This window comes from Acyrthosiphon pisum, chromosome A2 (genome assembly GCF_005508785.2).
Source record: "Acyrthosiphon pisum isolate AL4f chromosome A2, pea_aphid_22Mar2018_4r6ur, whole genome shotgun sequence".
In the NCBI taxonomy this organism is placed as follows: domain Eukaryota; kingdom Metazoa; phylum Arthropoda; class Insecta; order Hemiptera; family Aphididae; genus Acyrthosiphon; species Acyrthosiphon pisum.
In genome coordinates this window covers 64,522,803-64,532,462 of record NC_042495.1, presented here as the reverse complement: position 1 = coordinate 64,532,462, position 9,660 = coordinate 64,522,803, and the positions used below count along the sequence as shown (strand labels likewise).

Genomic DNA, 9,660 nt, shown 5'->3' with positions numbered 1-9,660 from the left:
TTTCCTTTATATATAGAGATATACTCTTATTAAATCAATTTGATGCAAGTCAGATTCCTTATTACTTGAAACAAACTACTATAATATTATAGTCTGAAAGTGTTATTAGTACTCTAGTTGTATAATATAAAATCATCCACAATTTACCCATTACTACATTAAGTAATTCAAAAAACATAAAGAATCTTTTTTTTTAATTTTGATAAAAATTAATTGTAGTGATATTCAATTTCAATTATTTAGGTATTGGATGTTATTATAATTTGTAGTTCATACGTGCATTTTTGCTTTTCAGGTTAAAATTGAATGTTAGTTTATTGTAATTAGCCTTATTTTGTAAAAATAGAATTAAAAAACATCTTTTGATTGATTTTATTTTTTCAACAGAATTGTTTTTAGTTATATTTTATAAAAATATATAATGGTAATACTTCTTTTGTTTTAGGGTAGTGATATAGCTATTGTAAAAAATACACCAGAAATGAATGCACGATTGTGGAAAGTTAAACATTTAATAAAAATAACACCAATTCAAACACCTGACGGATTACCAGAAAAAGAAGAATATTGGGGTACACATTTAGATACTGAAGGTGTGTTTAGGATTTCCAAGACATTTTTACCTGATACTAAGCGATTAGAAGCTACTGAAGACTTTGAAAAATTGGCCAAGCGAGTTGATAAAGATACAGTTGAAAAAAATTGTCGGAACAAATGGTTGAATCCATGGTCAACTATTGTATAATTTACAATTATTGTTCTTTGTAGTAATATGAAATACCCAAGTATAATTTTTCACAATTTTTTATTAAACTTTATTTAGTTCAGTTAAAATATTATTATGTTGATGAATAAAGTAAACATAATTTTATTTGGGTAGTAGTTTTTAGTATTATAAGGCTAATGAAATGTTTCAGCTCGAATTTATATGCACTAAAAATCAAAAAAAATTGTCCTAAAATATTCTTTTATGCACCTAAAGTTGCCAAAAATTTGGTTAACTATGATCGTAAAAACTGTATACCTACATAAAATCAAAAGTATGATTCAGTTTTAAAATAATATAAAAAATTACAACAATATTAATTTATTATTAATTAGTAATAATTTCTGAAAGAAAAAACTATAAAAATTAAAATAAAGTACAAAATTGAAATAATTTTACTAAATTAGTGTTTATTGAAATCTATTTATTTATTTTCACAAAATTGTTTATAAAGATTTTACTTAAATTACAAAATATTGATATAATTTGCCTTAAAAAAAAAACAATGTATTAAATGCAATAATATTTTCTGTGGTATAACCAACAGATTCTATATGATCTAAAAACATTTATGTTCAAATATACTAAAAAATGTGTTTGTAAAAGAATTTGTATTTTATTCACACTTTCATGAAATTTATTTTGTTCACTTAGCATACAGTGCAGTCAACTACTAGAAATATACAATTTCAAGTGTTAATTCTGTATATTAAATTAAAAACTTAATTTACCAAAAATTTAAATATATGTGTTTTGAAGTATTTACATCTTGGTCATTGAGAATTTGAGTTTCTTTAATAAAATAATAAGAATAAGGAAAATTTAATTTTCACTCAGAACAATTATTTTTTTTATAATCCAAAGATTAAAAATTAGTTTTAGCATTCAAAGACATGATCATAATTTAAAAATATAATGAATCTTTTTGGGTTATTCAAATTATTAATAGTTTTTGATATAATATAATGTATGATAAAATGTTTGTGAGTTAGCTTGAAAATTTAACACAAGGTCCCTTATAAACTCGTAAATTGTTCTTAGAGTGACTAAAAATATCAAAAATAAATTCAATTTTTAATCTTTAAAATACGTAATTAGAAATAAAAACTGAGTAAAAATTTAAAATGCTACTATATAGGGAGGCAGTGGCGCCCAATCATATATTCATGCCTTGCAATTGCAACATTTAGGAGGATGTATGAAAATATAATGCATAAAAATCATAAAATCATACATGGGCACATGACAAAATATTTGTAGAACATTAAATAATTTCATTGAGTATATTATATTGTACAGTATATAATACTCAATTATAATATGTACAATATGTCAATACATAGTGGACTGTACTAAGTATAATAATATGAGGTAATTATTCAATAATTTTTAATTTGATTTATATTTAGAACAGGTAAACGATATATTTTATAAATTATATTATTATACTTAATATGATAAAAATATCTTTAAAAATTAAATATTAGAACTTTTTTTTTTAATTAGGTAGGATTGCAGAAACATGTCCAGTGGTAGCACTGGGGAAAATTATCTTCTTAAAGATCAAATAATAACAATAATAAAAAAATAAAAATTAGTTTTTAAGTTGGATTTTTGTTTGTCAACTAAAGCATAATATACAATGTTAACATTACATTTAATTGTTAAGACATAATAATTTATAGATTAAAATCTCATTAATAAAGAAAAAATAAATAAAAAAAGCATTATATTTCTAAACTATTACTTTTTTTTTATTACTAGATTAAGGCTTCAATTACAAAGATTATTAGCCTAGAGTTATTTACAAACTAAAAGTATTTATACAATATTAATAAAGAGAAAAAGAATCATATGTTATATACAGGAGTTTTATAATTTATTGTCGAAACCAATTAAATTAAAAAAGTTAAAAATATTGCCAGTGTTGACTTGGATGAGGGCTTCTTCGAGTGATGAAGGATTTTTGAGAAGATGACGTGAAGATGCGAATTTTGGGCAGTTAATGATTATGTGTTCGATGGTGAGAGGGGTGTTGCATGTGTCGCAATTAGGTCTGGGTTCCTTAGTGATTAGGTAGGAGTGAGTAATATTGGAGTGGCCTATTCTAGCCCTGTTGATTATTGTTTGTTCTCTCCTAGATGCGTTTTCAGAATATGTCCATTTTGAAACTGTCTTTTTGACGATCCTTAGTTTGTTGCTGGTTAGAATGTCATCCCAGTGATTTTGCCATGATGCGAGGATGCTTTTTTGAGCTTCGTTTATCAGGTCTTTGGAGGTGTTTTTGGTTATGGATGAGGAAGATCCAGAAGTGACCGCTTCATTCGCCATTGCGTCCGCTTTCTCGTTCCCAGGAATACCTACGTGTGATGGAACTCACCTGAAATTAATTTTGTTTTTCGATGTTGAGATGCATTCTTTAGTGAGCTGAATAAGTTCGTTCTGGGGGTATTGGTCTTGAAGAGATATAAGGGCACTAAGAGAATCGCTCATTATGAGGGTGGAATTGTTGTGGGATGAGGCTGCAAGTTGTGCTGCCATGTATATCACATATAATTCCGCCGTGTATATGCTAGTGAATGAAGGGAGTCGAAATTTTCTGACTACGGTACTATCTACAATTGCAAAACCTATACCGTTTGAACTTTTAGAAGCGTCTGTATAAATTAGCGCGTGATCGCGGTAATGTAAATCGATTAGTTCGTAAAAATGAGATATAATGATTGAGTTTACAGTTGAGTTTTTATTGAACTTGAGGAGTTCAGTATTTATATTAGGGGACCAAGTCCAAGGTGCAAGAGATGGGATGGGGATTTTGTTGATTGTATCTGTATTCAGCTTGATATTTTCCATGATTAGGATGAAGTTTTCGTAGATCGTGTTGGGTGTTTTTGCTTTAGAGTTTAGGGAGGGAGGGTGAATATTTGAGGTGGATATATGATTTGGCAGGTTTGACGTCTTGATCATATATTTGATCGTATTGATGTGGCGGATGATCTGAAGTGGAGGATCACCTGCATTGCAAAGGACACTGTCTACTGGGCTAGTTCTAAAAGTTCCAGTAGCTAATCTAATTCCTTAATTGTGAATCGGATCTAGAGTGTTTTGTAGATTACTTTGGAAGTGCCATAAATAACAAAGCCATAATTAATGAGAGACAGTATAAGTGATTTGTAAACTAAGATGAAGCTGTTCTGGTCAGATCTCCATGTGAGATTTGATAACATGTTGATAATGTTCATTCTGGTGCTGCCATTTCATATATTCTGTGGTGCTGCGGCAGGTCTTAAGATTTCTCATGTGAAATTTCCAAGTTAGTCTGTGGTCAAAGATAAACCCTAGAGTACGTAAATTGTTAGAGAATAGTAGAGGTGTCTCGTCTAAGTTGATTTGGGGAAAGGGAGTGTTTTTCTTTTTGTTAAATATTATGCTTTGAGTTTTGGACGGGGAGAAAATGAAGCCTGTTCTTGCGGCCCATTGAGTTAATATGTTGAGAGATTCTTGCATCAATTGTGTTGAAGTTGCTAGATTTGTCCCACTGCAGTAAATGTTGCAATCATCTGCGAAGAGTTTATGTTTAATAGGGAAGGACAGATTTTTTCCAATGTCATTTATTGCTACCAGGAAGAGAGAGACGCTGAGAGCTGAACCTTGAGGGAGGCCATTCTCAATGTGATGTTGGTTAGATAGTGTGTTTTGAGTTTTTACTCTGATTAGTTTTTAAGTTGGATTTTTGTTTGTCAACTAAAGCTTAATATACAATGTTAACATTATATTTAATTGTTGAGACATAATAATTTATAGATTAAAATCGCATTAGTAAAAAAAAAAAAAAAGCATTATATATTACTAAACTAATACTTCGCTCTTATATTAATTTTAAACATATTTTGAAAAAATAAACTTCAAGATATATTTTCAAACTTATATTTAATGGTAAAAATTGCATTAACATTACCGGTTGACAAAAGCACAACTAAGGTTAAAATTCTGGGGGGAGGAGCTATAGCTCAAATGAAAAAATTATTACCTAATTTAAAACAACCTATAGGCGACTTTATATAAATCAATAAAGAATATTTTTTTTTTTGTGGAGGGGGGGCTAAATCTTAGTCAGAGGGTCCTTTTTTTTTTAAATACAAACAAAAAGTAATAGTAAAAATTATTAATTATAATCTGCTGTTCCTTAGTAAATTTAAATAGTACCAATATGGTGATTGGTGATTGTTTTTGATTTTATAATTTATCTATTAGTAATCAATTAGTTAAAAATACCACTTCCCAAACATGTTCGGTCATGGATCCATTTTTGAATCAGTATTTTCTTGTGGAGACTAGATAAATATTTAGTATTAAGTTGATGATTATATATATACAATATGGAAGTATGAATAATAAGGTATTTCTATCTAAAAATCATAACATACACAGTTGAGTATAAAATGTAAGTTCCTCGAAGCATAATCTGAAATATAGGAAAAATTCAAAATATGGGAAAACTAGAAAAGACTTATTTATTGTCTAATGCCTAAAATAACCAATGTTAGTGCTTCATAACAGTTGTTTAAATGTTGATCTTGGTGACAGGAAAAAAATTTCCATACTATCTTAAATTTTATTTTGTTCTCGTATTTTGGGTGGGTGGTTGATGAGAAATATAGAAAGGTTTTTAAAACATAGCTTTAGGAAAAAAAATTATGATAAAAAGGTCAAGTGGGTACCACTTTGCTGTACAGTAGTTGTTCAGCATGTCGTTGTAATTGATTTATGGATATGTTATATTTTAATTCAATTTGAAACATTTTCTCATGGCTATAAATAGTTCATAAAGAGTCAAAATTGTTTGAAGAATTTACGATGAATAAAAAATGATAATATAAATAATTGCTGAACATTTCAAGAGTCTACGGTTAATCATTTTGGAAATACAACAAAATCTAAAAAATCGATTAATGCAAATTCAATTTACCACTGAATATCGAATATTGTAACAATTATAAGTTTAAACACTCTATACCATGAATGATGAATGAAAATTTAATTTTAACATTTGGTAAAAAATTTCAAGTATCTAGGATTATTTGTTTTTAAATTACAACAAAATATCAAAAATTGATAGATGAAAATTCGTTAATTTACTGATGAAAACTGAAAATTCAATGTTGTGCACATTTTAGATTAAAAAAATAATGTATGTTAGTTTCCAGTAAACTTTTTTTGTTGTTTAAGGAAGGACCAATTGTGAGGAGTCTTCTATCAACATTTATAATGTTAGCTACAAAAGGAAAAACTTTTATAAATTTCTAACTGAAAATTTTCAAAATTTTGATGAGTTCTACATTTTAATATTTGATATACCTATAATCATTACAAACAATAATTTGTATTTCTGCTAAAAACAAAGAAATAAAAATAAAACCTTATGTAAAGCTAAGAAAACTATTTTTAGATTCTGAGTGGAATGATGAATGTAATGATTTTACAATGATGTGTGTTTTTTTTTTTAATTTTTTAATTTTTAATTTTTTTTTGTGTCTGTGTACACGATAAGTAGTCGAAATAATGCTTCGATTTTCAACTTCAGTATCATGTTCGATTGGAATTATAAGATTATCTACCTTTATCAAACAAAAAATATCTATAAGAAAGTCAAATTAAATTTTTATGATCGTTTGAAATTCATATTTTTACAACATTTGATATTCACTTGATTTTTCATGTAACAATTTTCATATTTTGTTGTAATTGAAAAACGAATGACTACAGATATTTGAAAATTTCACTGAATGTTTATATTAGTATTTTCTATATACGATGACATTTTGAAAATAATTTGACACTTTTTGAGCTGTTTACGGACATGGTCAGTTTTCAATTTTTTTAGTTTTTTTTTCTATAAATATCAATAAAGTTTTATCTGTTCGGCCAAAAAGTGTAAAAAATTAATACAAGGCTCCTGATACATTGTTACAATATCAGTTGAAAAATATTAAAAATACATAGGCAAAATTTTTTTTTATAAGCATTTGAAGTTAAAATGTTGACAAAATTTATCAAATTTAAAATTAAATAATTATTTTGTAGTAAAAAATTTATAAAATGTTCAACTTTTATATATAAGGATTGAAAATTTAAAATAAGATTCCACTTAAATATTTAATTCTGTTGCCAAAAATAGGTTACCTATAATAGGTATGTCTAATACCTAGACTGACAAACCGTCTCCGCTCAGAATCGTTTTTCTTATACAGTGATATTATATCATTGAATTCAAATTTAATAATATCCATTATACAGTGACCCACTTGTAACCTACTGTACAGCAGAGCGAAATCCACTTACCCACCTTTTTTTTTAATCTGGGGTGCTAAATCAAAGTTTGGGGGCGCTGAAGTTTTTTTCATAACTTTAGATATAGTAACATATAATGCCGGCCAGTCACTTTTTGAAAGGGCAGATTGTATAAAAGAATTATTTTTCTGTAATCTGAAACTACATTGACAATTATTATAATTTTAGATATTAGTAGGATAAAATGTGTACAAAAATATTATTGTAAGTGATAATTTATTTATTGCTTGTAACTATAACTGAACTTGATTTTAATCTCTATACTACAAATAATTAGATAAAATTATTATTTTATTCAACAAAATATTTACATGTTACACTATTACATTTAAAACACATTAAGTAATATTACAATTTCCAAAGTGTAACAATGGCATTTCCAAGTCCATCACCAACAAAAATGACTTTCATAAATCCAGCCAAGGTGACGATGGCAAGAAGAGCAATAGCCGCATGTCCAGCTTTGTTAGCCAGCTGTCCTACAACTGGTACACGTAAATAGTCAACTACCAATGCTTCAAGTCCCCTTAAAAATAAAATAAAAATATTTGTATAAATAATAATTATACTTTTTATTAAAAAAATGCACTCAATATATTATTGCTAATATTTATATTTTACAATGTTCAAGCACTATTATTTATACTCAGGTTAACGGCATAAGAATATAAAGTATTCCCCCAACAAAGTTGGATATTGCAGTCTTTTTTATCTAAAGATATTAAAAAAAAAATATTTATGCTATATTACCTATATTCTGTTCCCCGTAAGTTGACCCACTTTTTTATGCACACAGAGTATGGTGAAAACGTTGTGACAATACTGTTCACTATGTATACACTGTGAGATTTCGCGATGTGAAACTGTAGAACTACAGTGAACTGTATTGTCACGTTTTTACCATACTCCGCGAGTGCAAAAAATAAAAAAGTTGGTTAATTTATGGGAAACAGAGTATATTTAAAATTAAGAGGACGCCACACCCGCATATGTTGTATCTGTTATAAAAATATACCTACAACATGGACAATTTAAAATTTAAAATAATACATTTATTTTTACTCTGTAATTTCTAAAATTAGAGTGAAATTTCTTCTTATAAAAATGTAAGGTAAGATTATTATCTAAGGGTTCTCATATACTTTTTACAATATTTTAATTTTAAAGCGAGTTATGAGTATTTCAAGTTGTACAAATAACAGAATAAAATGTATTATTGTTAACTAAAAATTTACTATAAGGTACATTTGTAAGATGGAGAAACGTTAAGGTGAGGCGTCCTCTTAATTTATCCGTAAAATTCCATAATGATAAGAGATTTCGTTAAAGCCCCCCCCCCAATGTATTGTCTTTGTTGAGTGAATAAGGTAAGAACATAATCTGATTTAGTATGTTGGTTTTTTACAATATTTTGATTTTTAATCAATCTAAGAGCATTTTAAATTGTATTTTTCCTCATCTTGGTAAAAAAATAATACATTGTAAAAATAAAAACCAATGTAAAAACACAGATATTGTTCTTACCTTTAACATATTTTAAGTTTGATAGTTTGTCAATTCACTTTAATATTTCAAATCGCATTAACTCCTATAAATAAAACCGAATAAAACTATACAATTAACTTTAATAACATTATGGTATTACCAGTAAACATGGAGACTAATGCTTCCTGCTAATAAAGTATCAACTATTTGTGATGGATATAATACTGAGGCAGGAAACAATCCCATAAGTGCTATAGAAACAATACGTTCTGTTCTCCAATGACTAGCATAATTTTTTCCAGTCTGAACAGCTGCAGCACTTCCAGTGAAACGTGCCATCATTGGAGCAGTCAGTAAAGGCTTCTAAAATGAAATAAAATATCTAACATAGGTATTATTGAATCCAAATGTAAGTATTCACATCACATTTAAATGCTGTCCAACCAATCAATTTCTCATTTTTATTTGTACACTTATGGTATCTTTTTGTGCAGATTAGATGTTTGCCGCCCAAATACCAATATCGTTTAACGCACTGTCGAAGTGTTTGAATCGGTTTAATGTCACTAGTCGCATGGGACACAAAATACTTACTGTTAGTGTGAGTGTAAACATTTTGTTTTTTTTTTTTTTTTAAATTAGAAATTATAGTTAGGACATCATTTAAATGTGATGTGAATACTTATTACTTACATTGAGTCGACGATAAAGTTTTAGGCTCAACATTTTACTTTGAAAACAAGGGAATACAATAGTTGAATTAAGTAAATTTCAAGTTCGTTAATTTAGAAGCTAGTTACTTAAATTATTGCACTCCGTTACTTAATACTTTCACAGATATTGTCCTATAATTTAGGGAATAATAATATTTTGTCCTCAACGGTGGATAGAAGCGACAATAATCAAACAGCTGATCGCTGTGTTAGTAATATATTACTCTATGGTTTACATCACGGACTATGATATATATCCACTTCTGGTTGGTTGATTTTGTCCACGATTAAAGATAGTACTATCTATAGCCGTGATTTTGTCATAAAATTTATCATATTAGATAA

The 9,660-nt window shown here is 27.6% G+C and overlaps 2 protein-coding genes across 3 annotated transcripts in view; one reads left to right on the top strand and one right to left on the bottom strand.

Moving 5' to 3' along the window:
* The window catches only part of LOC100169174, a 3,569-nt gene extending 2,198 nt beyond the window's left edge, over nt 1-1,371 (top strand). The window contains exon 4 of the mRNA XM_001942494.5: nt 446-1,371. Within this exon, the coding sequence (XP_001942529.1) occupies nt 446-745 (300 nt within the window). The 3' untranslated portion in view covers nt 746-1,371. The remainder of the gene's footprint in view (nt 1-445) is intronic.
* Nucleotides 1,372-7,314: 5,943 nt separating this feature from the next.
* Nucleotides 7,315-9,499, bottom strand: LOC100165798 (putative succinate dehydrogenase [ubiquinone] cytochrome b small subunit, mitochondrial-like). Of its 2 annotated transcripts, XM_008189066.3 has the most exons (3): nt 9,296-9,499; nt 8,763-8,965; nt 7,315-7,643 (listed from the first exon to the last, which is right to left on the bottom strand). In XM_008189066.3, exons 1-3 carry the CDS (start codon nt 9,326-9,328, stop codon nt 7,466-7,468), a joined length of 414 nt encoding a protein of 137 aa, XP_008187288.1. In that variant the 5' UTR covers nt 9,329-9,499; the 3' UTR covers nt 7,315-7,465. The 2 variants fall into 2 exon arrangements, with proteins under 2 accessions (XP_008187288.1, NP_001233046.1); NM_001246117.2 differs by lacking the exon at nt 9,296-9,499 and having other exon boundaries at nt 7,317-7,643; nt 8,763-9,071.
* Nucleotides 9,500-9,660: the final 161 nt, after the last annotated feature.

Coding starts and splice junctions, on each gene's coding strand:
- LOC100165798 (XM_008189066.3), bottom strand. CDS start 9,328: ATGTTGAGCCTAAAACTTTATCGTCGACTCAAT. Junction 8,966..9,295: donor AACTTTATCGTCGACTCAAT/GTAAGTAATAAG, acceptor ATTTCATTTTAG/AAGCCTTTACTGACTGCTCC. Junction 7,644..8,762: donor ATTAGTCTCCATGTTTACTG/GTAATACCATAA, acceptor TTTATTTTTAAG/GGGACTTGAAGCATTGGTAG.